At 38.8% G+C, this 25,987-nt stretch overlaps 8 protein-coding genes and 1 long non-coding RNA gene across 13 annotated transcripts; 3 read left to right on the forward strand and 6 right to left on the reverse strand.

Moving 5' to 3' along the window:
- The first annotated feature begins 1,546 nt into the window (after positions 1-1,546).
- On the forward strand, positions 1,547-1,985 carry LOC145700167 (uncharacterized). The gene is made up of 3 exons (XR_014134166.1): positions 1,547-1,666; positions 1,711-1,794; positions 1,844-1,985. It is a non-coding gene; the product is annotated as an uncharacterized LOC145700167 (long non-coding RNA).
- A 76-nt stretch (positions 1,986-2,061) lies between these two features.
- LOC145697555 (perlucin-like) lies at positions 2,062-2,980 on the reverse strand. Its single transcript, XM_081774777.1, has 5 exons — positions 2,953-2,980; positions 2,527-2,654; positions 2,404-2,485; positions 2,156-2,361; positions 2,062-2,067 (listed from the first exon to the last, which is right to left on the reverse strand). The coding sequence occupies exons 1-5, from the start codon at positions 2,978-2,980 to the stop codon at positions 2,062-2,064; spliced, it is 450 nt and encodes a 149-aa protein (XP_081630903.1).
- Positions 2,981-2,994: 14 nt separating this feature from the next.
- On the forward strand, positions 2,995-5,261 carry LOC145697556 (uncharacterized; the record flags this gene model as incomplete). Its single annotated transcript, XM_081774778.1, has 5 exons — positions 2,995-3,085; positions 3,131-3,669; positions 3,786-4,544; positions 4,750-4,958; positions 5,002-5,261. Coding segments are annotated over exons 1-5 (1,854 nt in total), but the record flags the coding sequence as incomplete, so codon positions are not given.
- A 364-nt stretch (positions 5,262-5,625) lies between these two features.
- On the reverse strand, positions 5,626-6,813 carry LOC145697557 (uncharacterized). Its single transcript, XM_081774779.1, has 5 exons — positions 6,717-6,813; positions 6,498-6,567; positions 6,237-6,444; positions 5,747-5,810; positions 5,626-5,704 (listed from the first exon to the last, which is right to left on the reverse strand). The coding sequence occupies exons 1-5, from the start codon at positions 6,803-6,805 to the stop codon at positions 5,626-5,628; spliced, it is 510 nt and encodes a 169-aa protein (XP_081630905.1). The 5' UTR covers positions 6,806-6,813.
- Positions 6,814-6,964: 151 nt separating this feature from the next.
- On the reverse strand, positions 6,965-8,595 carry LOC145697559 (heparan sulfate glucosamine 3-O-sulfotransferase 3A1-like). The gene is made up of 7 exons (XM_081774780.1): positions 8,579-8,595; positions 8,206-8,488; positions 8,060-8,159; positions 7,679-8,015; positions 7,551-7,635; positions 7,218-7,503; positions 6,965-7,175 (listed from the first exon to the last, which is right to left on the reverse strand). The coding sequence occupies exons 1-7, from the start codon at positions 8,593-8,595 to the stop codon at positions 6,976-6,978; spliced, it is 1,308 nt and encodes a 435-aa protein (XP_081630906.1). The 3' UTR covers positions 6,965-6,975.
- Positions 8,596-10,880: 2,285 nt separating this feature from the next.
- Positions 10,881-13,332, reverse strand: LOC145699569 (uncharacterized). Of its 2 annotated transcripts, XM_081776843.1 has the most exons (7): positions 13,091-13,332; positions 12,966-13,023; positions 12,863-12,921; positions 12,417-12,670; positions 11,440-11,630; positions 11,156-11,373; positions 10,881-11,115 (listed from the first exon to the last, which is right to left on the reverse strand). In XM_081776843.1, the coding sequence occupies exons 3-7, from the start codon at positions 12,903-12,905 to the stop codon at positions 10,919-10,921; spliced, it is 903 nt and encodes a 300-aa protein (XP_081632969.1). In that variant the 5' UTR covers positions 12,906-12,921; positions 12,966-13,023; positions 13,091-13,332; the 3' UTR covers positions 10,881-10,918. The 2 variants fall into 2 exon arrangements, with proteins under 2 accessions (XP_081632969.1, XP_081632968.1); XM_081776842.1 differs by having other exon boundaries at positions 12,863-13,023.
- A 1,655-nt stretch (positions 13,333-14,987) lies between these two features.
- Positions 14,988-18,642, forward strand: LOC145699546 (uncharacterized). 2 transcript variants are annotated; one of them, XM_081776812.1, is made up of 13 exons: positions 14,988-15,102; positions 15,162-15,268; positions 15,642-15,798; positions 16,142-16,244; positions 16,284-16,456; positions 16,539-16,763; positions 16,836-17,022; positions 17,072-17,180; positions 17,224-17,495; positions 17,538-17,681; positions 17,819-18,126; positions 18,195-18,455; positions 18,496-18,642. In XM_081776812.1, the coding sequence occupies exons 1-13, from the start codon at positions 15,064-15,066 to the stop codon at positions 18,622-18,624; spliced, it is 2,214 nt and encodes a 737-aa protein (XP_081632938.1). In that variant the 5' UTR covers positions 14,988-15,063; the 3' UTR covers positions 18,625-18,642. The 2 variants fall into 2 exon arrangements, with proteins under 2 accessions (XP_081632938.1, XP_081632939.1); XM_081776813.1 differs by having other exon boundaries at positions 18,499-18,642.
- A 65-nt stretch (positions 18,643-18,707) lies between these two features.
- Positions 18,708-19,350, reverse strand: LOC145697560 (neo-calmodulin-like). The gene is made up of 4 exons (XM_081774781.1): positions 19,245-19,350; positions 18,945-19,204; positions 18,793-18,900; positions 18,708-18,749 (listed from the first exon to the last, which is right to left on the reverse strand). The coding sequence occupies exons 1-4, from the start codon at positions 19,348-19,350 to the stop codon at positions 18,708-18,710; spliced, it is 516 nt and encodes a 171-aa protein (XP_081630907.1).
- Positions 19,351-19,908: 558 nt separating this feature from the next.
- Positions 19,909-25,910, reverse strand: LOC145699567 (protein FAM78B-like). 3 transcript variants are annotated; one of them, XM_081776839.1, is made up of 11 exons: positions 25,671-25,910; positions 21,879-22,163; positions 21,585-21,693; positions 21,121-21,441; positions 20,969-21,058; positions 20,843-20,924; positions 20,601-20,793; positions 20,381-20,539; positions 20,220-20,337; positions 19,993-20,178; positions 19,909-19,946 (listed from the first exon to the last, which is right to left on the reverse strand). In XM_081776839.1, the coding sequence occupies exons 4-11, from the start codon at positions 21,157-21,159 to the stop codon at positions 19,911-19,913; spliced, it is 903 nt and encodes a 300-aa protein (XP_081632965.1). In that variant the 5' UTR covers positions 21,160-21,441; positions 21,585-21,693; positions 21,879-22,163; positions 25,671-25,910; the 3' UTR covers positions 19,909-19,910. The 3 variants fall into 3 exon arrangements, with proteins under 3 accessions (XP_081632965.1, XP_081632967.1, XP_081632966.1); XM_081776841.1 differs by lacking the exon at positions 25,671-25,910 and adding an exon at positions 24,920-24,962; XM_081776840.1 differs by lacking the exon at positions 25,671-25,910 and adding an exon at positions 24,287-24,442.
- Between the last annotated feature and the right edge of the window lie 77 nt (positions 25,911-25,987).

The following is a 25,987-nucleotide window of genomic DNA, read 5'->3' on the forward strand; positions in this document are numbered from 1 at the left end:
ATTTTACAATCTGGTTGAATCGTTTCATCGATCAAATATTGGTAAAATTTGTCGTTTTCAGCCATTTTCGCGGCGGTAAAATCATCGAACAAATAATATCCAGCCAAAGATAAACCCAGAACCAGAGTTTCAAAGGCAAAAAAACTATTTCCACGGTCAAAAATATGACACTTTTTGACGAGAAATTGAAAATGTGCTCTGACCAAGTCCTAAAAACTAATGAAAGAATGAATGTTGAGATTCGCGAGCTTCCACTTATCGGATTTTCAATAAGTTCTTCATCAAGGGGTCTGGATTTTGCCCGAAAGTGAAAAGCGAAAGCGAAGCGAAGGCGAAATTTTTTAAAAAAATTTTAGTGAAGGCGAAGCGAAGCGAATTAAAGCGAATTCGCTTCGCCTCGCTTCGCTTCGCTATATGGCGATTTCGCAAAGCGAATCCAGACCCCTGCTTCATCGAATAGCAAAGCCCAAAGAGAAAATAATGAAACAACTAGAAGTATGGGAAAAATATAGGAATGATGCCGAAAAATATTGCTTACCGAGAGTCATGAAAAACGAGTTGATAATTTCGGCTGCTTTAAATCTTGTAAAATAATCAGTTTTCTTGAGTCTCAAACAATTTTCTCTTGATAGAAATGTAGGAACCAATCCAAAAACAGCGTAGACTTGCAATAAGGTAAGAAAACACATCTGCAAAGATCAATTTTTAAGGGGGAGGTCGTCGGAAATTTTTTTGTCGATTTTCAAATTTTTGATTATTTTTTTGAATTCTCCATAAAAAAAGAATCACTTTTGGTCTCCAGCTTTTTTTGATTGGATAAACTTTGATATAGAAAATTTTCGATTTTAGGTCATTAAGTCGAGATATTTCGGAATTTTAGAATTTGTTTTTTCGCACTTAAACCAATAAAACTTAATTTTCTTATGAATTATATATTTTTCTTATCAGATTAGAACTGTTAATATCAAAAAATTACGGGTTTTGGCAATTTTTTGGAAAATTTCAAGAAAAATAAGTGAAAAATAACGATTTTTAGCAAAAGCGACATTTTTAAATCGGCCGTTACGACCTTAATTACCATTGCAAGCCTATTTTTCTTCCACGTTGGCCTCTAAATCTTCGTCTGAAGAGTATTTTCCATAAGTAAAATTTTTAAAATTTTCGAGGATTTGGCCGAAATCCTTGTTAAGAGTAGGGTCATCTTTAAGTAAAATTTTCTCCAACATCACATATTTTTTTGTCAATTTTTCCCACGTTGGCCCCTCCATTTAACCCTTTTCTATCAGACAAAAAACGAATAAAAATTTTTCATAATAAATTTATGGAGTTATGCTTGTTAAAAGCACCTCTAAAAACCGACCACCTCCCCCTTAATGTTAAAAAAGCAAAGAACTTACCAATAAAGTAATTTCAATTGTGAACATCCCTTGAAAAATGTTGTTGTTATCTCTTGAAGCTAATTTTCAATGTAAGCCACTTCCTGTCGGCGTCAAATTATTAAAAAAATATGTATCCTTTTCTCAAAATTGAATTTCGATAAATTATGACAAATTTTTTTTTCTAGAATTATTGACAAAGGATGAAAAAAATCAATTTCGAATTCAGTTCTCAAATTTTTGACAACGTAAAAGGCAGAAAATGGATTGTTCTACTCGATGCTGCGAAGGTAAATTTATTCCGCGAAAGGGTCTAGCAAGTGGAAATTTTTAGCTTCCTGCGAAGGTTGCGTCTCTTGTCCGCCAGGATGTGATCCTTGCAAATGCTCTTTGGATTCTTGCAAGAAAGTTTGCCAAGGTAATTTTTTTATCAAAAAGGGCCACCCCCTATTTCTTCTATTCTCAAGGCTGCCGAGACTGTCCTCCAGGATGTGACCCGTGCAAATGCTCAAAATGCTCCGCAAATGGCTGCAAATGTTCCTGCTGCGCTGCAACAAACACATCCGCCTAAAAACATATTTGAGATCTTTTTTCTTTTCTAAATTTTATTTTTTTCTGAAAATATATGCTTTTCTTTTCTAAAAAAATAATGATATTTAAGGGCATCCTCTTGCAAGGCTTTTTTTCAAGTCTGAATAGAAGAGGGTTCCTTTCAGGCGTTGAATTTTTGAAAAATATTCATCCCTTATCCTCGTATAAATCTCGTTTGTCGAACAAACTTTATAAGTTTCATATCCTGGTATTTCGTCAACGCTTATGAAGACATCCGGGTCTTGCTCGGGCTCAAATCTGCAAGAAACTCCAGCTATGTAATAGCATTTCCAGTCGTTCATCAGATTGTTGCCCCAATAATTAAACACCAAACAGTCTTCTCCTCCATTCCAGTTGTCTGGCTGACCGGAGGACCATTTCAAATGCATTGATTCTATAAAAAAAATCCAAAGAAAAAGACAAAATTTTGATAAACCTCGAGAAACCGAAAGCCAGGTCCCTTCGTTAACAGAATCGGATCCTCCTAGCCATGTTCTTGTTGGGTTTAGCTCCAAAAACTATTTCAAATTTTTGATTTTTAAGAAACTTTTGATCTTACTTCGTCAAACTGCGATTTATCTTCAAACCAAGCGAGTTCTCCTCCTTTATCTTTGCAGCATTCAACGGCCTCATCCCATGTTTTCAAGACTCCAGGATACTGCTCGAATTCCACTCGGTTATGTTTCGCTGTTATTAAAGTCAAAAAATTAAAAAGTAATTCATTCATGCCAAAATATAGAAAAATGAAAAAAGAACAAGTTTTACCGAAATTTTGTCATCTAAAAATAAAAAAAGCGTGAATTATTAATCATAAGGAGAATGTCGATTAACACGTGCGAAAATAAGTTTTGTTGTTTTTCATAACAAAATTCTTTGTTCAATATAAAAAATGGGAAAGGCCGAGTAGGGTCGACTTATGACGACATCTTGTTCTCTAGCTTTTTTTCTTCCTCAGCCTTAACGGCGTCGTAAAAGTCTACATTACTTTTTTCAGTGGAAACGAATGCGTTCATGCTCTTTCACTCATCAAAATGGCAGCAGCGCGGCCGGTCGTTTCGGTCTATTCTAGAGATGGAAAACCAACTGAAGATACTGTCAATCTTCCAGCTGTTTTCAAGGTTAGTTAGGTTTTGCAGGATAACTTACTGTAATCGCTTGTGAAGGCTCCTATTCGAACAGATATCGTTCAATTCGTCCACACAAATCTGAGCAAAAACGCAAGACAACCGTATGCCGTCTCAAAGGTAGCTGGGGAGCAAACTTCTGCCGAATCGTGGGGAACTGGCCGAGCAGTAGCTCGAATTCCCCGAGTTCGTGGCGGCGGAACTTCGCGATCTGGAGCAGCGGCTTTTGGAAACATGTGTCGCGGGGGGAGAATGTTCAACCCGACCAAGACCTGGCGCAACTGGCATCGTCGGGTTAACATAACTCAGAGGCGATTTGCGACGGTTTCTGCTATCGCCGCTACTGGTATTCCTGCTCTCGCGATGGCCAAAGGCCACAGGATTGAAAGCGTTCCTGAATTTCCTCTTGTCCTTGAGAGCGCGGTTGAAAGCATAAAAAAGACAAAAGAAGCGGCAAAAGTATTGAGAAACGTCGGAGCTCTAGAAGACATCAGAAGAGTAAGGGAGACGAGAAGATTCAGAGCAGGGCGAGGAAAAATACGAAATCGAAGACGAGTTCAGAAAAGAGGGCCGCTAATAGGATCGGATGATTAATGACGATCGGATATGCCGGAAATAATAACTTTTTTTCCACCTTAGTTTTTATTCATTTTCATGTCTTTTTTTTATCGAAAGTCGTAAATTATCCCTTTCAAGTGTACAAAAACGACGATGGAATCGTGCGCGCGATGAGAAATCTTCCTGGTGTCACGCTGCTTCCGGTTGATCAGTTGAACCTTTTGAAACTGGCTCCTGGAGGTCACGTCGGCCGGTTTACCATTTACACGCAGGCTGCTTTCGAGGCTCTTGATCGGGTCTACTCAGCGAAGAACAAGAAGGGTTTCTCGATGCCTCGCTCGACTGTTTCGAATCCAGACCTTCAACGAGTCCTCCAAGCTGATGAAGTCAGAGCAGCCTTGAAACCAAGAGGTTTTGCATCAAAACGAACAACAGTTAAGAAGAATCCGTTGAAGAACATCAAGGCGATGCTCAAATTAAACCCCTACGCGGCGGTAGAAAAACGGGCTCGCTGGAAATCGGCAATACGCAATACGAAAGAAAAGGGGAAAACAGACGAACAGGACAAAGATGAAGATGAAGAGATGGAAATCACGATTCTGCGACCGAATGTCGTTGAGAACGCTCCGTCTCTTCGAAATAAAGAAAGTGAAGATGACGAAATGGATGACTTTGAACTAAAAATAGCACAAAATTCAGAAGTAAAAAGCGGCCTTCGGGAAAAAGAGTCCTCAGACGAAGACATAGAAGAAATTGATATCCATTTCACCGGAAGTACGCAGGTCAAGAACAATCGTCCAGGAAACGAATCTTCTGATGAGTCATCATCAGACGAGGATGATTTACCGGAAATTTCAATCCAGACGAATACTGTAGTTGAAAGCTCGATGGTCAGGTCCAGGGTAGTGAAAAAACGAGTACAAAGAAAAAAGTGCCGCTTATTTGTCCAGTATGCATAATTCTATACTTTCTTCTGAAATTCGTTTTCATTCAAATCAGAGCGAAATGGTTTTTCATGAAGAAAATCGCTTTCTTAGTTTGAGTTTTGCCGCGGCAACTTGTCTCCCTTTTTGTTACTGCTTTTTTACACCCCGTAAAAGTGACGATGAAATATTTCACGATGTAATCGTTGTTCTCGACGGATCGGATTCCTTCAATAGGACTTTCAATTCGGAAGCTTTTGATGTGGCACAAAAATTGGTTTTTGACGATTTGGCTCCTCGACTTGCTGAGAAATTTGGCAAGAATTGTGGGATGAGTCTCGTTCAGTTCTCTGGGATCAAAAAGCTGACCAAATCATACGTTCCGGGTAATAAAAAAGGCTCTGTTCTAGAGTCAAGTCTTTTTTCTAGGTTCTGGTGGAAAAGCAGATTCATCAGGAGTCCTAGCTCACTGGCAAATTGAATGCGATCACGTGCACCCCTCCAACGCGAAAATAAATCCAGAGAGTAGCTCTTTCGACGGAAATGGCCAGTTGTTTTTGTGTCTTCAAGATTTGAGCTTGGAGAATTTCATCACGGATTTGGACAAAATGCTTCCGATAAGCAAAGACAGAGAAAGAAAGCAATATCTTCTGGTCATCACTGACGACGGTAATGAAGTTGAGGCCAACTTTGTTTATGAAATTGTTTTCAGAGTGGGATATGAACGGGCTTAGAACACCGGAAGGAACGGAAGCTACTGAAGAAGAGGTAAAAAATGACTTCTGGTTGTTGTTCCATCACTTGAATTTTTTAAAGGTGACCGCGCGAGCAAAACAGCACTACGAAATCTTCCCAATCATCGTTCGTGACAACCGAGCAAGCAATAACAACGAAGAATTCATCTCAACTCATCTCGCTTCTCGACCAGAAAATGTTCAGAAGGTCTTTTCCAACTCTTTTGAAGAGAATCTGACTGCTGCTTTTGAGAAAATTGTCAGTTCGATTTGACGAAAAATTACGTCGAAAAAATACATTGCTAGGAAAATGAACTTTTTATTCGTCTGGTTTTCCGTAGGGAATGACGCAGCTATTCGAGATTTTGAGCTTCGGGAGATATCGTCTTCGAGCATTGCTAGAAAAGAATTTCTTGTCAAATATATTTTTGAGAAAGTACCTGAGCCAGTTTTGAATCTGAGCCTTTTGCATTCCGGTTTTCGCGGCAAGCTCATTTTTCTCATCTTGAAAATTGTCACTTTATCTTTCAGAAAAAACAAGGTACCTTCGGAGGGATACGGATGGTCGCAGTTCAGGAAAAGCCAGAGAAAAAGAGCTGCAGTTTTGTCTTTTCTTGAAAACGATTTCAATTTTTATGCGATTTTGAAAAAAATAATGTTTGAAATCGCTCCCTGGAATCTTCGAAAGGCTCGTTTTTCACAATTTGCGAGATGACAGCCGACATCTTTGTTGAGCGTTCTTTCACGATTGCCTTTTCAATTCCATCAGAGGCAGAAAAGAGCGCAATACTACCTGGAAGAATGTATGAATCTTTCGAATATGGACAACATCCGTGAGCTGTTTGCAAAGATTGACGATCAAAAAGTCGAACTTAATTTCAGAGTATTCATGTTTGCAGCTTTTTCGAATTTTTGTGGAAGAATGAGTACTTTCCTGTGTAGCACATCCAACAAAAAGGTCGTACAAGTACGATTCATTGTAGTCAGAGCAAGATCTTTTTCGAAAATTTCGGCAAAACTCGAAAAAGAGCGGGACGGAAGATTCCCCCTTGTTGATGATGCTCTTGATCAGCCTTTTCGCAAGCTGGGCTTTTTTCAAAATGTCAGAATATGCCTGAAGTGTTTGAGCATCAGTGAACTGAAAGAAAATGAAGGAGAGACAAGGGATGAGTATTAGTAATATTATATTACGATGGTGAAATTGGTTGTGATATCTTCAGCGAGGTCGACCACGGAAGCAGCGATTGTCATAAGAGGATGGCTGAAAATTGCAATTAAAGAAACACCATAAATCCGTTTTCGGATAAATTATTGGGGAAAACTGAAAATTTCAAGGGTGATGATTATAAGCCAGTACTACCGCACTCTTGATAAAAGTCGATTAGTGACTCGATTTGAGATTATTCTTACACATGGAAAGCAAGTTCCTCATCAATATAGCCCCCATTTCTCATCTTGGGCAAATTCGCTATTCCAAAGAACAAATCTCTTGAATTCATTTTCCTCGTTTTCCCTCTGTTTTTCTCTCACTTAGTCTAATTCAGAATATAATCACTTTCTTAATAAAATTTTACGCTCTACCGATTTCAGAACTTTATTATCCGCCTCACTGACTTCACAAACATATTTATTGAAATTCATTTCATATTTCATATAATAATTTATTCGCCTAAATATCTGTACAGGCATAACGGTGAATCCACGAAAATGAACTGTTCTCGTCGGCGAGTTTTTCGCAGCAGGCATCGTCGATCTCCTCGCAAATATTGAAAAAGGGAATCATTTCTAGAACCGTTTCTTTGTAAAGTCGGTCCCAGACTTGGGTGAAATTTCCGTATTGAACTCGAACATCGGTTTTTCGCGAAGTTCCTGAATCAAATTATTTTCAGCGAACTTTTTGAAAAGCGCTACCTTTTGAACTGTTTAAACAATGTTTGATTGGCTTATCAAGACAAGGGAATCCCTTTTCTTCTTCTTTGTAAAATTGAAAATGCTCCTTGTCAACTTCGAGAAAGTCCAGCAGCTTTCCCCACTCATGATTTGGGTTTTGAACGAGATTTTCGCCGTCGACAAGGTGAAAGTTTTTAGCGCCAACGATGTCCACAAAGGGTTTGCATTGATTTGCGTAGTCAGCGAAACCCATGGGCAGGTCGTGTTCTTTGATTTGCTTTTGCTTTTCGGTGAATGCTTCAAACGCCTAGATTTTTTTTATCAAGAATTTCGAGAGAAATCGATGAGCCTTACTTCTTCGATTGTTCCCTTGAGACAACCCTTGGTTCCGCATTTCTTCCCTTGGCTTTTCATTTGCTCCGTTCTTCGCTCTTTCATCCTACAAAAACCTTTAATCATCTCCCTCCATTCTGTCCACTCACGAGAGCTGGGAGTACGCTCTTTTAACCGGATCGCAAGCAATGCCAATAATCTTCACTTTCGGGTTCAGGGCCTTCATCGCCTTAGCTCGCTTGATTCTCACTTCTGTGCTTCCGCCGCCACTGTATTGCGGAGATTTTTCAATGAGAATTTCGTCGTCTGCTGCTAAGGGAACTCTGCGCATGTAGTCTTCTTTGATATCTTTCAACTCGTATTGCATATTTTTGAAATCAACGTCGCTCATGAAATCCGGATTCGGAAAACTTTCTGTCTTTTCGATGATCCGGTCGACGATTTTGTCCGTTGAGAAAAACTTTGGCTCGGATGTTCGAAAAGTAACTTGAAGGATGTGATGAAGAGGAATGAAAGAAGAGAGAGCTTACTTGAAGGATGGCAGTCGAGAAAGTCGAGGGAGCCAGTTCCACACTTGGCGAATCCGATTCCAATCACATCTGGGACTCTTTTTTGCAGCTTCTTTGTCGACTGAAATCATTATTATTTTATCTTAATATTTTTCTCTTTCTTTTACCTTTCGAATTGTCATTGGACAAGCATGATCCAACACACTTCCATTAAAATAAGCAGCATCCCTTCCAGCCTCTCTCAGGACATCAGTGATGACCAGATTCGATTTGACTCCTGCAAAGTCTTCTGGAGGAACATTCATCAAAATGTAATTTCGGAGACTTTCCAGGTCGTCGCCTGTGAGATTTTGTTTGACGCCTCCATAAGTTACTTCAATCGAAGGCTGACTTGAAGAAGCGGAAAAGATGCTTTTGCGGATGAAGAGATCGCGTTTGACTTGAATAAGGCTTTCCTAGAGTTTTTCATGAGTTTTCATGAATATCAGAGGTTTTCCCTTTGATATTCAAAGTTTAAGGATATCCCGAAAAAACGCACACCTGTGCGAAAATTGCATATTCAATAAAATTTGAAATTTGCTCGCAATAAAAAAGGCTCAAATCTGCCCAACGGCATAAAGAAAACATAAGCCACTCCGACCACTAGAATAAACCGGCTCAAACCGAGGGCAAACTTTCTCCTTTGAAAAAGATCTCGAATATTTAAAACTCCATTCCTGATAACAATAAATAGCACCAAAAGGATTAAGGCAGGTCTTCTTTTTGCACCAGATAAATCTAAAAAAAAATTATTAAAAAATATATTTTTGAAATTTTTTTTCGGTGAAAAGTAATTTTCGAAGATTTTTTTTTTCTATTTTATATTTGAAATAAATTCTTAATAATTTTGTACGTACATCTTTTACTTATTATATCTTTTCCCTCTAAATTGAGCTTCTTAATAATTTTCGGTCTGGATTGCCCATCTTCTCCAAGCAAGTTTTCATTTTCATCATTATCCGCCATCTCGTTTCTCTATCTCCTCTGATCCGAAAATAAGCCGCCTTGGACAAAGTTTGTTTACTAGTAGTCTTCTCGCAATATTTTTGCTCTCTACGTCTGCCCTGACATTTTGGGAGGATATCTCCAGGCTTAGGCACGATTCTCAGCCAAGATTCTTTCAAAACTTCGCCACAATGGAACTTTCTGTCGCTTTTTCTCTTGAAATAAAGACACGATGCGTAACCCGGCGCAAGAAATTATTGAGAAATTGCCGCGGGGTATTTAGGTATTTTCAATACGCACAAATATAGACCAGGAAATTCCGGTCGTTATGTAACAAGGTCACTTTCATCGTAAAAAATCGTCGCGGTAGTTTGCTATTTGATCAATTGACAATTGATGAATCATTGTTCAACTAAGGCACATAAGTGGCAATGCCATTGTTCTTTAGGCTTTCATTGTATATTTTTTATATTTTAAAGAAAAGGGCAGTTTGTTGATTATTGCGAAGTTTTGGAGTTTGAAGAGATTCCAGTCAGTTTTCTCATCCTCTCGGCTACTTGACGTCTGGTAGACAGCGCTCTTGATACCTTGTTCAAATCCTTTTAAGTTTGCTTTAGCGCTAGAATTTCTTTGAGCGAGTCCTGTGTGTGACGATATCAGACTGAATCGACAAGCTTTTTGGTCGGGGAATGCCGGATAGTCGTCGTTTTTCGTCGAGATATTCTACTTTTTGAACTCGAAAAGATGTTTCATTCGAATCTAAAATTTTTTCTCAACTTGAAACTCAAACAAGAAAATCAAACCTCTTGGGGAGCAGCTAGTTGAAGCTCGTTGATTCAGATTCACAACGAATTCTCTTGAGATTCCATTTTCTTGCTGAATAGAGAATGTCAAGAACGGTGATTTCTTTTCAGCAGCCTTTGTGGTTAACAACTTCCTTACCTTGCGACGGAACTTGTCTTTTTTCCTGCCGAGTTTACTCTAGAATGAGTGTCTTACCACTGGTGAATGAATAATTGAGACCTGAATTGCCCCAGTCCACTCGATACTGGGGTCGGCGAGGAGTGAAAGGCACCAGAAAAGCGACCGCATTAAAAGAAAGTCCGTGCAGATTATCAGAAGAACATGGATTCTTTGTTTTTTGGTTGAATTCAATCGACTCGGAGCCTTTCAGATCGTGTCTTTCTTTCAATAATTTTCCCAATTTAATTTTTTTTTAAACAAAAATTTCGGGAAGGTGTCTGGAACAAACGAAAAATTCGAAAAATTTTGCGACAAAATTTTAACCAATCAGAAGCCCGGATTCGGCTCAACGGCCAATCAGCACCCGTGAAGCCGCCCACGCAGAATTTTTCAAAATTTTTTGGTGACCATGATTTTCAACATTTCCTATATCTTCTAAGAATGGCTTCGACTGTATTATAATTCATAAAGTCATAGAAAACTAAACGCTTTTATCGAAAATTAATCAAAACAAAAACCTACTGTGCATAAACATTCCATAATTTTTGCCCAAAACAATTGCTGCCATAATCAAATACGTGAAGAATTTTTTCAGCTTCTTTTGCATTCAATTATCTCTTGTTCTTTTTTCAGCCTCTTTCAATTTTTATTTCTCGTTCACTTTAGTTTCTTCTTTCGGGATAGTTGATAGACACATGGCTTGAATCTCCATGTCCAGTGCGCTTAAAATATTCATATAAAGGGTTGAATATTTTATGGAAAAAGTAGCAGCACTCAATCACAAAGCTTCTAGTTCGAGTCATGGACTTATATGAGCTTTCAAACTTATAGAATTAGCTCTGAGTACGTTTAATTAAAAAGAAAAAGCGAAGGTATGTAATTGAAAGTGTTTATTCACATAATTACAGTGCAAAACAGTAGCAGCAAGACATATTATGCCGACAACAGCTCATTCCCCGTCTCATCCACTACTTTTTCTTCGACCAAATATTTTTCTTCTTCAAGATTTTCTTCATCTTTTATTGCTTCTTTTCCTGATTTTTTCTTCTTGGCGACGAATAGAACCACTCCACTGATAAGCGCGATGCTTAAAAAGCTGGAAAGCAGATATGTTGATGATCCAGAATTATCTTCAACAGTTATTGACTTTGAGATTTATAGATTTCTTACTTTCAAAGATTTCTAAATAAGAATTTGTCGGGAAAGAGCATTGGCAAGGGTCATCCACTTCACGTTTTGGTCGGTAGACCGGGACAGCTGTTGAACTTGAATTTTCATCGTCCGAATAAATGTAGTAGTCCTCATTGTAGTCATAGTCAACCTCATGGTTATTGCAACCAGGACAGGGTAGGAACTCGAGCCAATGACCTTCGCATGAACTAAGAGCGCTAGGAAAAAAAGAGTCATGATTTTTTCATCTCATCTCAATATTATCTCTAAATTCAAGAGCTTACCCTTCTTGGTCCGTCATGCAAGTCCGAGTTCGTTGTGTAAAAACACTGTCATTGTCACAATAGCCAGGCTTAGACCACTCTGACCAAGAACCAGGAATTGCTGATGATCGGGAAGAGGAGCAACTCATGTAGACTTCTGATTTGCCGTGAATACAACTTCCTCCGTGAATTCGATAATTTTTGATTTTGCACTAGAATCTTTGCTTAAGGATATACCCGATAAAATTGAACTTTCATAGCGTCGAAATGCGACGTAGGATCATTTATATTTCAAAAGCAATTCTACGTTAAAATGCACGTAGAACTCAAATCTGGTACTTCTTTATATTTTCTCACTTGAATTTTTCTCTTTAGAGCGATTTCAAATCTTACTCTCTCGATTACTCGAAATTTTTTGTATAAATCGGTCGAGATTTTTCGATAGATAAGTTCTTTAGACAGTTATCTACAATTTTGATGGTTTACTTTTCGTTAATTCCGAAGAAAACGGATTCTAGAGCCATTTCATTGAGGGCTACTCAACGCGTAAAAGCTCTACAAAGCGGCGCGCTGGGAGCTCACTCACTCGACTCCTCTTTTCCGAGAGAAAGTGCGTGGTTGAGCGCACCGCTCTGATTGGTAGCACGCGAAAAAACGCGCAGAGAAGAAAATCACTAGAATGGAAATTCGATCGAGTTTAAGAATTTGATCCCATCAATTTTGTAGCTTAGCATCATTGCAATACAGAATACTGTTCAGTTTTAGCGATTTAGTGGAAAAATTTCGAGCAATCGAGAGAGTTCGTTTTCAAATCGCTCTAGAGAGGAAAATTCTAATGAAAATATCTAAAAAAGTACCAGAATTGAATTCTACGCACAATTTTAAGTAGGATTGCTTTTGAAATAAAAATGATCCGACTTCGTATTTAGGCGCTATGAAAGTTCAATTTTATCGGGTATATCCTTAAAAATTCATCGTTGAAATCAACAAGGACTCACCTCATCCAAACTTGAAGCATCGCCACAATCAGAGCCGGACATTGAATATTCCAAATCACAACTATTTGTTGTTTCTGTTGCATTTCCTGGATAGTTATCTCGTGTTCCAATAAATTCTGCATTGTCAAAGCCTAGATTTTGGCAAAGAAGATCGGCGAATGTTTGGTCAAAGGGATGAGTCGATGAACCTTGGCAAACAAGACCCCAGTGCGGAGGATCTCCGAAGCCGAAATCGTAGCCGCCGAAAAGAAGACCTAAAATGTTCTAGAGATGGATGTTTTCGAAAACCATTATTTTACTTTAATAGTTCAGAAGTTTTAATGATTTTCAGATTCAAATAACTATGAAACACAAGTTTAACCAAATGTACCAAATAAAGGATGCAGAGAAATTCAAAATTATTAATGCAAAAGCATAGAAATCTATAAATTAGAGCCAATTCCTACCCGAGTCAGCATTTTGAAGTCGAAATCTAGGTTTCCCCTCCATTTTCTTCTTTTTCAATCTAAGAAGATCAATTGAAAATTCTCATAATTTTATTTCTCTGACTAATTTTTCGTCGTCCTCTTCTTTTTTGTTGACTGGCGTCGTAAATCGCGGAGGCGCACTGAAATACCCTTTTGTTTTACTTCACAAATAACGGACTCGCAAAATTGAAACACCTTATTTCTTACCGATTCCAAATATGACGCCCGTCCTTTTATTTTCAAAAGAACTCGTGATTCAGCGCGTTGATTCGTCTCTTTTTATACTTGATATAAAAAAGAGAGAGTGAATATTTGTTGATGGAATGAAAAAAGTCGATATGAGTCGCTGATTCCGGTCATTAAATTGATTGAAAAGGCCAACTTGCTCGACACTGGAATAAATGATGATTGGGTTTTAGATCGACTCAAGGGCAAGTTGTATTCTGCTGACCGAAGTCATTTTATTTAGAATTTCCGCATATTTTTATAAAATTCTACTACAAAAGCGGGAGACGGAAGATTTGGCGATTGGTGGACGAACAAAAAATTCGACTCCGGGTTAAATTTCTGCAGAGCTGCTCAGTGAGCGGCGTAATTTACCATCGTGCGACATAACTCTGAGGGAAATTAGGTGCCTTACGTGCAGTCGATTCAGAATTTGTAAAGTGCATCTCCCCGGGGCAGCTTCACGATGATCAGCGCCAACAAAAAAGGGTCCCAAACAAACCACCACCACGTTACTGAACTACCACTTCACTACCTTTAATTTTCTAATTTTCTGTTTTCTAAATCATCATCAAAAATCTTAAAAAAGAGCAAAAAAAAAACTAAGAGAAAAGAAAATCTTCTGAGCTGGAAATCCTAGATATGCAGCGTGCGGCACACCCTTAATTGAATAAGGAACGCGAGAGGGAAAGAGAGGGGGTAGAGATTAGGTTTTATCGGAGATTAACTTTTATCGAGCTTTTCTTGTTTTGGGTTGTATAAAAATGAAAAACAAAACAACCAAATTTTAATAAAGAATCTGAGTCGAAAGGAAATCTGACAGGGCTGGAAGCTGCGCGCGGCTTTTTGAGTTTTTGCCGAAGTTTTTCTTTTAGGGAGAAGTTCTACCAAGTATTGATAACGATCAGTTTTATTAGTGGAAATTAGTTTTGAGGGTTTTTGGTAAGAGAACGGGAAGATTATCCACTCTTCCGAGCGCGTGATCCGGATTAGTAGAAGAATAAAGTTTTAATCGGAAGAAAAGAGAGAGAGAATGCTTGTCCCCCTTTTCTCCTTTTTTTCTTTGGAATCGAGAAATTCAAAATTCGAGGTTTTGATCTTCTAAAATAAAGAAATTGAAGAGCGCCTAAAATCACAAGAAAAAAGAGAAACTCTAAATTTTTGAAAGGAAGATGGAGCCAAGTGGGTAATTAGCCGCGACGCATTCCACACGTCAGATTTACTCACGTGACGTTCATGTGCAAAAAATTCCAGAGAAATGCCCATTCGAAGCGATTTTTCCTCCTTGAAGATATGGAGAATTTCCGAGCGAATTTTATCAACCCCTTTTCGACCCTCTTTTTAACCGCTTCTTGAGAGCGATTTTTTATTTTGGCAACTTCTTGCTGACAAGTTGCCGAGTCAAAAAAAAAACTTGATGATAAGGTGCGCTCGGCGGGATACTGGCGGGTGATGCTGCTGATATTGATGATAAATTTCGTTTTGCCCTTTTTCGAACCGGGTATTTGATGTTACATAATTTAAAAAATACGAAAAGAGAGCCAGAGAGATAGAAATAATCTGAGATGAAAAAAGTGTAGGAACAAGTGGTTAAAAATATTTTGACAAAGTTTTGGAAATATTACAAGAATGGGATATTTTATATAAATAGTGTCGCTTTGATAAAAATCCCGTTTTCGACGCGATACCCTTAATCTGGACTTGGAAACCGTAAATCAAGGAAAAAAGAATACTTTTCGATTCAACGTTTTTCTTTTCTTTTGGATAATCAAATATTTATAGAAAAGCAAAAAGTCGAATTCCGCTACTACTTTTCTGAGACCTCTATTTTTAGAGGTGTCAAGCAATGATGATGTAAAAATATGATAATTCCCCGTTTAGAATGTAAATTGACCAAATGCCGATTCAAAAAGTAGCTCAGGGAGTTGAAATTAGCTGATCCCGCTAATTCAAAAATGGGACATGCTCAGTCCAAGCGCAAGAAACAACGCCAGGTACGCCCTTAATCCGCCTTTACATTGATTCTTCAACAAAGTCAAATGATTATTAAAAGGGTCGAGCTCGCCGAAGAATCGAACACGTGACACATGAGCAAACACGCTACTCTCTACAGAATCAGGAAAATCAGACTTCCAGAACTGAATTACAGCGAAATGAAAGGTAAAAAATTGCAGTTAGGACGAGTGGGAAAGTTTTGTTCTTCCACTGCGGAAAGGAGTAACTTTATCTCCGTCCGATTATGCGGCGCCTCAAGGTTGACATAAAGCAACACTTTATTTAGAAAGCTGCATAAATATATAGCTAACAAATTGTTTCGAAAATAAGAGGATTAAAATAACGACAAGCTTAGTTTTAAATTTACCGGTTTGTAGAAAAGCGATTTTTATTAAATAAAAGTAATTTATTTAAATAATAAATAATTTATTTAATTTTTATATAATTAAAAAAAAGGTTCAACAAACTCAAAAATGCGTATTTTTAGTAGTAAAAAATGCTTTATAAAATATTTTTTCAAGGTAAAATCTCTTTTCAGAAGATCTGCTGGAAAATCTGGAAGATGGAGAGAACCGAGTCCGGAGAAAATCGACACACTTGAACGGCGCCAGCGCGAAGCTGTAAATAGAACGAAGCGTAATCGCAGTCATTCAAGAGATTCTAGAGGAAGAAGTCCTAAACGTCATTCCAGATCCGTAAGTTTCTAATTTTTTATGAAAATTGTCTGATAGACAGTCTAATAGACAAAAAACCCTTAATGAAAATTTCTCTTGGTAGAATATTATGTAAGAGCATGTAAAATGTCAGACGAAGCAGAAATCTGTGCGGGAGAGGGTCGGTTTGCTGCGGTTTTAGCGCCGCGTGAAATCGTTGATCCGCGATTAGCTGATGATATCAATGTCCGAAATAATCTTCCCTTGGGCATCCGGGCATAATCCCTGCTTGAATATTTTTCCCCAATTGATATATATTTTTTAAACCGGGAGGAATTGGAATTTCGAATTTGACAAAATGTAAATTGAAAATTTGAAAATTAAGAACCTCGAAAATTCAAAAACGCAGCTGCAACCACAGAAAATGTCGAGCGAGAAATTTCAGACTTTGGCGCAGCGGAATTCGGAAGCGCAACGAGGACGGAATTGTAAGTACATGGCGCGAAACATAAGTTAACATTCCTCAGTTTCGAGAAGATCTGGAACTTGGTTTTGCGTTGTTCGTTGTCGCTCGGAGCCGCCCTTAGATCGGCAAAGTAAGGTCAATCTCAGAGCGCCGAGAAAATCAGCGAGTGCTAGTCCGCCGAGAAAAGTGAGAAGGGAACTTGAATTGGCGCCGTTTTATCAAAATGGATTGAAGGTAAGCAATCATTTTTCAGGCTTTGTTAGTTTTCCCCTAACCCTAAGTCTGACTCTCATCCTAACCCTAACCCTGATTTTAGCCTTTTGAAAGCCAAAAACAACAGTTCAAAAAACCGTCGAATGTGGTACAGAATCATCCGCGAAAAAGCGCGGAATCCTCCGCGACAGCCGTTCCCGCTAGAATGACAAATTATCGGGAAGAAGAAGGCTTAGCGAGGGTAGATCGCTCATTTCAACCGCGAGACGGGACAGAAAACGTGATCAGCGCGGCGCAGCACGACGAAATTGGCATTTCCTTCGAACAGGTACCAATTTTTACAAAATTTAAAAAAGAGAGCTCATTGCGTTCCGTTTTGCCAACTAATTGCCTTTACCAGGTGGAGCCGAAACTCTTTCGATTATTCGGAAGCTCGGCGAAGAGCGGCCCCATTCCTCAAACAAACAGAGTGGCTCCACGTGCACTTCGGCGCAGCTTTCCAAATCTTACCTCCCAAACGAGCCGGAAGGAGCACGACCTCAAGCCAAAGCAAAATTTCATCTCTCGAACAGCAAAAGACAAATCAGGTAAACGTCAAATTAAGGGTATCACTTTGTTAAAGTCGTTCGATTTAAGTTTCCGAAACACGTCTTCAAAAACTCGCCGCTCAGCATTTTCCAAAACCGCCAATTCCTCCTCGAAAACAGAAGCTTTCTGAGCTCGCGCACTTAGTCCAACAGACATCGTAAGGCTCTCCTTTTTGAATCACCCCCTTATTTCTCTTCCAGACCAAAACTGACCAAACACGAGCCCGCCTATCAGCAGCAAGCAAACATAAACCACAACAACCAAAATCACAATTACGGCAGCGTGGAGACCCTTAATTCTCTCTCAAGTCAAAGTGGAAGCTATCACTTGCCGTCGAGCGCGAATTTCTCGACTCTACCGGATCGTTCTCTTGCAGAAAGTCCTCATGCAGTGCATCTCTCGGATTCGGCAAAGATTTCAGCGTACTCAGATGATTCTGAAGAAGGCGATGATGATGATGATGCTCTTCAAAGTATAATACTCTCTATCATCTTTTACTTACAAAAAACTCTAGTTCGAACAATACCTCAAATACCTCCCCTGACAGTAGCTGAGAAAAATAACGATCCAGGAGAATCCAGATACAGTCCGGAAATTGGGAGAAAGAATTTATTGTGGTCCAATCCGGCACCTTTTGGATCTCAGCCACTTCAAAGAGGTATTTCAAAAAACCATAATACCTGTATAAATTGGATATTTCCTAATTTTTTTTAATGTTGGCAATTTGACAATTCAATTGATGTAAATACATCAATTTGTAATTACAAGCTTAATGTTTAGCAATTACCATTCTAGTGATTCGATCAGTCCAAGCTCCCATTCAAAAGCCTCAAAATCTTCACTGGCCGCCAGTCAACGAATTCAAGCCAGTTCAAAAATTTACCCCCGCTGGACGCTACCAGAAAAACAGCATAAACTCACCTCCTCCAGTTCCACTTCGGCCGCCTCAAATCAATCATCAACGAAACGGTCTTCATGAATTTTCTGTCTCACCCGAACGATTAAGGCCATCTACTGTGGCAAGAGAAAGGCCAAGATCGGAGGTGCAAGATCGTGTGTATAAGGATATTATATTCGATAACACGGAAAGATCTTCAAATCTGGTAAGTTCTTCTTTCATTCCTAGACCGCTATTTTTAGCCCATGATCTCACCTCAGTGGTTATTTTCAGATTAAATCAGGCCTTCCGAAAACGCTACGTCCCTCGATTGAAGATCTCGTTTCCATTTTGGCCGAGCCTATTCCGCCGCGCAGTAAAAAGTCTCACAGATTCCAAAGCTCGGATTTCCCATCCGAAGAGAATCTGATTAACGAGCTAAAAACGGAGAAAAAACGACCCGGGATCTTGAAAAACGCGAACACCCACACTTCTTCAAGAGTCGTCGAAGTGCTCTACCACGAACCGAAATCAAGGAAGACTCCAATTCATCAGGTAAAAATATCCACTCGTTCGAAATCTCTAGAACTCATAGCAGAACGATTCTTCCCGCTGGAGCGCTCCATACGACCCGCCAATTTTTCTGGGAGAGGATGACTTTGGAAATAACTGGATAGACCTCACACAACCTGCTAGAAACTCTTACCTCAATGATGACTATTGAAATTATAAATAAACAACGACGAAATGCCTATTTTGTCATTTTTTTATTTCAGAAATTTGCCGAAAAGTTATGTTTGATCAACTTCATTCTGATTTCATTTGAAGAACTTCTTGGCAGACAAGATTCTATAAATAATACTTACTCTCTTAGAATAGCCCTTTTTCTTACCAAAAACTCTCCATAATCAATCTCGCCATCGCCGTTAACATCAACAGCGTCGACCATTGTTTGAACCTGTTTTCGCGTAAGGAAGTGGCCGTATTTGGTCATCCATTCCTTTCGAAAACATTGACTTTCTCAAAAGGAAAAGAAATAATCACCTTGAGCTCATCTCTTGAAATCGAGCCAGATCGGTCCTTGTCTTGTGAAAGGAAAGCGTTTTGGACGCCGTTGACTCCCTTTCTCTTGACCATGATGACCAAAAACTCGGCGAAGGAGAGCTTCTTTTCTTGGTCGACTTCGATTGTGTCCATGATTGCTTCGAGGAATTTTTCAATCGCGACGGGGTCTTTAGCGAAAAGGTTGTTCAGGGAATCGACAGGGACTGAATTGCCGAGACTTTGGAAGGCTGCTTTGTTTTCTGAAGAGAATTAAGGAAAATTATTGGCAAAAAACTTTACCAGCATTGCTGAAAGAGTTGAGAATAATATCCCTCTCGGCGCTTGAAACCTTCAAAACCGAAGCAAATCTTGATGAAAGTCGAAGCGCTGATCGAATTGGCAACATCTTTCGTTTTCTTCTATTTTTTCTCTTCTTGTCTTAAAAACAAGCTTTTGAGATCTGACCCTTCGACCTCGAGTAACCGCGGGTTCCTCTTCTGGAACTAGGTTACACCCGCAAAGATTTAGCAAGCTCAGCAAAGTGAGGCGAGCCTTGGTCAGAAGTTACTCCTAGAGGCCTTGGCATAGCCAGAGGGGCTCTATAAAATTAGAATTCTGAAAAACCTTATATAAGTCGTTGATAACTTAAGGTTCTTGACTTGAGCATGAAAATCGAAACTCTCAGTAGAAAAAACTAGCTAGATTTTCGTCTCCCAAGAACTCGTAGTATCAATGAAGATTGTTTATCATTTATTGAAAATAAAAATGCAGAATGAAAAAGACAGGCTCCACACAGAAATAAAAAAGAAGGTAAAAACTTAAATCGCAACTGGGTTTTCCGCAATCTTGGGACTCATTTGCTTCCAAAGAGAATAATAATTACAAAGTAAAGAGTCTTAAAGAACTCGAGTACTGAAGTACAGGCTTTGATGAAGAATTGGTGGCGGACAATTTAAATTTGATGCATCAGCTTTTTGCGTTTTCACAAGCTTTTTTCGCTTCCTGAAAAAAATGTTAAAAATGCTAAAGAAACCAACATCTTTCTCACCTCGTCGGAAATAAATCTGACTAAATGCCTCTTTCTGTCCATTACAGAAGCGCCATTAAAAAACGAAACTTTTTCATCTTTGTTGTAAGCCTCTTTTGCGCTGACAACGACTTTTTCCGTCCCACTTTTCGGTCGCCAAACGAGCACTTGAGAATTATTCGCCGAGGGTTTTATAAGCGCAGTTTTCTAAAGTGTTTATATTCCAGAGCCGAAGAAGCAGTACTTACGGGAATGATATTTCCTCCACTTTGGATTGAAGGTTTTTCTTGTTTGACTGGAACAAGTTTTCCCCGCTCCCCGAGGTCTTTGGTCGGATCTACCTCGATTTTAAGCTTGAATCTCCATCTAAAAATCATTTTTTTTTTCGAGAGCTGAAAAAAAATCTAACCTGACAGTTTTAAGCACAATTATCTTTCCAGTGCTTTCATTAACAGCGGCAAGCCACGTGATAAAGCTTTGATCTCTCATAATACTCGTCAAATGAACATTTTCTCGCTCGGAAACTGGAACGTCCCAGGTTACAGAAGGATGGAAATTGTCGTTCATCCTGACAAGAAACATAAGTTCTCTAACATATGCTCTCTTTGTTTGAGAGTGGAAATTCTTACTTGACATTCAGCTCGGAGTAGGACGGGCAGGGACCTTTTATCGTGGCGATCTCGGACCCTGATCCATACCAGGGATAACTAACTCCGTCGGAATCGGAAACAAAAGCGATCTCGTTTTTTATCAAGGCTGGAATTTCCCAACTTGAGCAGCCCAGCTCTCCGTAAGTGTTGACAAACTGCATTTCCGAACAAGCTACAGTAGACGAGTACGTTAAATTATCATGAGAGAAAAATATTCTAACCTTGAATCCATCCGACCGTCCATGTCTCGTTTTTCATCACTGGAGGAAAAATAACTGTGGCGTCGGCGAGAAAGTATGGTGACTAAACGGTACGTAAGTAGATCGATTTTTCGAAACAAGTTTGACCTTATATCGGAGGACGATTTTGGACTCTTCCTTGATTTCAGTCGGTTTGTCTTCAAGCACAGCGGAGAAATTCGTGATGATGATATTCGACTAAAGAATTTTGAAGACTTCGTGAATCCAAATTGACATTGAAAAACTGCATTTTATGTTACCTTTTGAACTGGTTTTATTTTGCAGCATTTTGCCCCCATTCGCTTTGCCGGTCCTTTTTTGGCGACTTTCGGAGACGATTTTTTTGTCGACGAGGAACTCGCTGATTCTAGTTCTGATTGCTTCTGGTTTGCTTCTTTTGGGCTTTCTGATTCGGTTTGGTTGGTTTTTGGGAGCTTGTGCTTCGAGCTCTGACTTCTGGCTCTAGATTTTCGAGGGGTCTCGCTTTTCTTTGGGCGGAGAGTTTTATAACTTCGCGCTTCGGACTCAGAATCCTCGGAAGTTAGGGATGAATCGGAAGTGAGGAATTTGTCTGCTTCTTTCTGAAAAAATTGCTTTCTTGAAATTTTCGAGAAGATCATGATCGATTTCTTGACTGAAGAGAAACTCTAGAGATGCGTCTTCAGCAAGAAATCTAGGGATAAGGAGCAGGTACTGTATCTAGGGGGTTTCAAAAGCGACTTACGCGGATATTTTCTTCCAATCTGACGAGAATCGGCGGAGGAACTGCAAAAGTGGAACTGGCTGGCTCGTACTTCTCTGTCGCGAATCGCCCCACTTCCGGTTTCAAAAAGCTTAAAACATCCATTTTCAAAAAAATGAAATGACGATGAAAACAAATCCGAAGCTATATGGAACTGATACTATCCATTCTTATCTTTTCACTTTTTTAGAAGAGGGCTAGCTATGACGATATTCATAAGATTTTAATATCGCTAATCGAAGAGTTCGTTTTGTCAAGTTCCCAGGGATAGCTTACCAGACTTCAGAGTTGGAGCTGCGATTCGTCGACTTTGAGCTCGATGAGTTGACCGAGCACGTCGAAATCGAATTGCTTGATGAACAAGAAGGGCTGGGGCTTTTTGAGAAGATAAGAAAGGCCCTTTCTGAAAGGAGGACTTTTGTTCTTTGATCTTTTCCTTGGGCAGTTTCTGGAAGTTGACGGAATATTGAATTGACTTGTTATTCCAGCAGCAGATCTCGATGTCCCGGGTTTCAAGGCTTTATTCTCCTCGCCGACCGTTGGCTCAGGAACAGGAGACAACTTAACAATATACTGTAACAACTCATCACGAGGAGCAAGCGAGTTTTTCCTTGAGAATATATTTTGCGAAGTGCTAGTTTTGACTAAGTCGCGGGAAGAGTCTCCCACGCTACTTTCCATTTTCATGCTGGGAGGGACTGAGAATGCAACACCCAAAGTTTTAATTACTGAAGTTCCCTGAAGCGATGTGAATCTCAAATGAGACTAAAAAATCGTTTTAGCCCGAGTTTCACATCATTCCTTTTTTAACAGAAGTCATAACAATTTTTTGTCAAATAAAAATCCGTTTTCAAATTAATAAAATTGGTAAAATTCTAGAGTCAAGACATCTGTGCCTGAAGCGTTTCATTCTCATTAAAACGATTAGATTGGCCTTGGTCTGAAGAAGTGGTGGAAGACTCCGCTAAAAAAAGTAGTTTTAATCGACTTTGAAAAATTATGTTTTTCGTGACCTAGGCCATCGCGAACCGTGGTTATCTTTCTCTGAATTATGGATTTATAAATCTTTTCATAATTTCTGTTAACTTCCCCCCCTCCTGAATGATAAGTTGGTAATCAACTTATTTGCTAACTAAATAATAATATAATAACTTATGTATAATCTAAGCTATTAGAACTAGAGATCCCAGTGCATCTTTTTTACATAATAAGTGAGTAGAGTATAATTACTTCTCGGGTATTACGTAGTTTTACATAAGAGGGAGAATATATATATAGTAGATTGGAGCTCCTAAGATCATGAAGCATGATAAGCATGCTTACACCGGACATTCAAGCCTCCTTTTTTGCCTTATTTGCCTTAAAAATCGTTAAAAAGAACAGATAATTGTCCGGCTCGAAAAGTCATTTTTTTAGTCAATAAACCCTTCCTTCATTTCCCCTTCCTCCCTCTTGCTTTGCTGCAATTTGAGTTTTTTGTTTGAAGGAAAAGACGTTCTGCTCTCGAATAGGTTTTCAATAATTACTGAAGCGATTTATTATTTTCAATAACTAGGTATCGCAGCTCTACTCAGTCGTGACGAGTATTAAGTAAGAAAAGAAAATGGAACTGGTGAGAGTCTCGTTTATTCTTTCTATTTAAAACGACTGATACCAGGGGCTCATTTTTATTCTTCCGCCAGAAGTTGAGGCTACTTTTCCACACCTTAGCATCAAAATTATTGATTTTATTCCCGACAATAGCTATTCTTTCGCTACTTTTCGCCGTTCGTTTTATACTTCTGAGTCCGAAATATTTATCCGCCAATCAATTTTTTGATTATGAAATCAATGTATTTCGGTGATCGACAGGTACAGTTGTAACTTGCGATTAAAGCTGATACTGTAACAACTGTGCATTATTAGCTCATCCTGCTCTCAAGCCGAGAATTTCACCCTGAGTGAGATACCTTCTACTTGGTGTCTAGGAAGGGCTATAACACCGCCGCCGACGGAAAAAATAAGGCTGGCTCTCTGATTTGGCATTGAAGTCAGAGGTTGATTTTCGAAAGACCTGCCCTAAAAAAATCTAATAAAATTTTCGAATTTTAGGAAATTATTTTTAACCCCTATAAACGAAGTGTACAATTTTTGTCGATTTCGGGTTATTATCGCCTGCCAAACAGAACTGGTAAATCGGAACGATCTGAAAACTTAAATGAGTATTTGCACACGCATTACGCACCTCCCTAAAAAGTTTCAGCCTGATAAGACCCACGAGTACTGCGTGAGCACCGTTTTTCTCACCTCCACCTGCGCGCTTCAAAGGAACAAAAATTTCTATTTATCTTTCAGGCGTCTCTGAGCTATTGTTTTTAACTTATTTAGAGGTTTTTAAGTATGGAGAATTCGAATCTGGGATCTTTGAAAAGATTGGATGAAGATTTTTAATAATTTCGACATAATTAATTATATAAGAAAAACAAATTCTAGTGCGTAGTATAGTTTTTTTAGAAAATCTAAAAGTGCAGTTTGAAAGAGAATGTTCGTTTATGTATAATTTGTGATTTTCAGGAGATTATCTCAAGAGGAAGGCCAAATCGACAAAAATTGTACACTTCGTCTAAGGGGGTTCTTTAGACTGCTTCGCTTATAGGGGTTAAGAAATCTGATTTATTAAAAAATAAACGTTAGTATTTTCTCACCGGCTGCTGATCCATGTTTTCATCAGCGTTAATTTTTGTTTCTTATCTCTGATTCTCGAAGAGTCCTTTTTTGTCTTCTCTTTAACGCTGAAAGAGAGGGCCACATCCACTCACTCAAACTGTGAGAATTACTCAGCCCCCATTTTTTAATATCCATTTTAATGCACATTTTTGCGAGATTCACTGCCGGCTGAGCCGGCTCCCTGATTTTTCATGCGTTTCTGTCAAATTTCAGAAGAAAAAATAGAGAGCAAAAAAGAAGACTTCAACTCAAATTTATGATATTCAATTAAATTTGGTTTCAATACCTTTTTTACTCTTTTTTCATGCTTTCAATTTCGAATTTGAGCATCTCTTTTTCTTAAAAATTGTCGGTTTGGCTGCTGTTTTTAGCAGATTTTCTGTGCTCAAAAAAGATATCAAGATCAGCGTCTGGTTAATGAAGTATTGATAGTAATTAAGCGAAAAAGGGATGAAACCCGTTTCATGTTGAATAGGCAGCCCGCTGCGTTACTCAAGCTTCGCTGATTATAATTATATTTTTTCTCTCCCTCGCCATTGCCAAAATTGATTTTAAGATTTGCTGTTTTTTGCAATCAAGGAAGACTTTTCTTGTTTAACTTCAAAAATTACCTTTTGCGTTTTTGTTCCTTGAATTCTGTTCTCTAAAAAACTCTGCTCAGATCTTATTCTCTGCCAAGATTTTTGGCATATACATTTACTGAAGCTTAGCACCTTTCATTTTTTAAAATACTGACTTTCTCGCCCCTCAGGCAAGTTTTGGCTTCTACCTTTAATAAACTCAAATGCTTTGAGTGAGAAGAAGTGCTCGCTGGTCCTCATTTTTGATGCTTATTTTTCGGGAGATGAAGAAGAAAAGGTTTTTGGTGTATTTGATGACACTTTTCCTATGCCTCGAAGGTTTGGATATTCTCGGCGCTGCTTTGGTGCTCTGATTTATTCATTTGCCCGTAGTGTCCCTCGAGGCACACGAAAAAAATCAACAGCTGATCTGGGGATTCTAATCACTGCTTGGACTACGAGCCGATATCTGACATAGGACGGATTTCATAATGTCAAGAAATAACAGAAAATTAATTAAACAAAATCCAATTAAAACTTTAACTTCACTAAAAAACCACTCGGACTTTTGAAAGACGTGTAAATCGTTTTATCCTAAAACCAACCTTAAACTCTTATTTTCTCGCTGAAGTGCCCAAATTTATAAGATCTTTATGGTTTTCCAGATTAAATTTCCCAAAAGCCTTCGAAATAAAGAATCATTATCAATAATTTATTTATTTAATCATCTTATCTTTAAAATCTAAAAGCATCTTTTTTGAAGCATTAAATTTACCTCACGCGCCATCGAAATATGCATTACCTTCATTTGACTCAAATCATTTCGCTCTTCTGCTCTCATCTTCATTTTTTTTCTCGAATTGATTAATTTTCTCTTCTCTTCTTTTTTCGCCCTTTTTTTGAAAAATGAACCCTTTCCGAATCTTACAAATCTGGGTTTTAAAAATAATCCATTTTCTCGATTTTATTTTCTCCCTTTTTCGCCCGCCGCTTACTCATGTAGCAATCGGGCACGGGCCTCAGGGGACGACTTGCATATTGAGCCTTCGATTTCTTACAGGCGGGATGCCACACGCCCCAGGGTATTTAAAAAAGCGCGCGGAACATATGTCGAACTTG

Source organism: Oikopleura dioica, chromosome 2, assembly GCF_907165135.1.
Source record: "Oikopleura dioica chromosome 2, OKI2018_I68_1.0, whole genome shotgun sequence".
In the NCBI taxonomy this organism is placed as follows: Eukaryota; Metazoa; Chordata; class Appendicularia; order Copelata; family Oikopleuridae; genus Oikopleura; species Oikopleura dioica.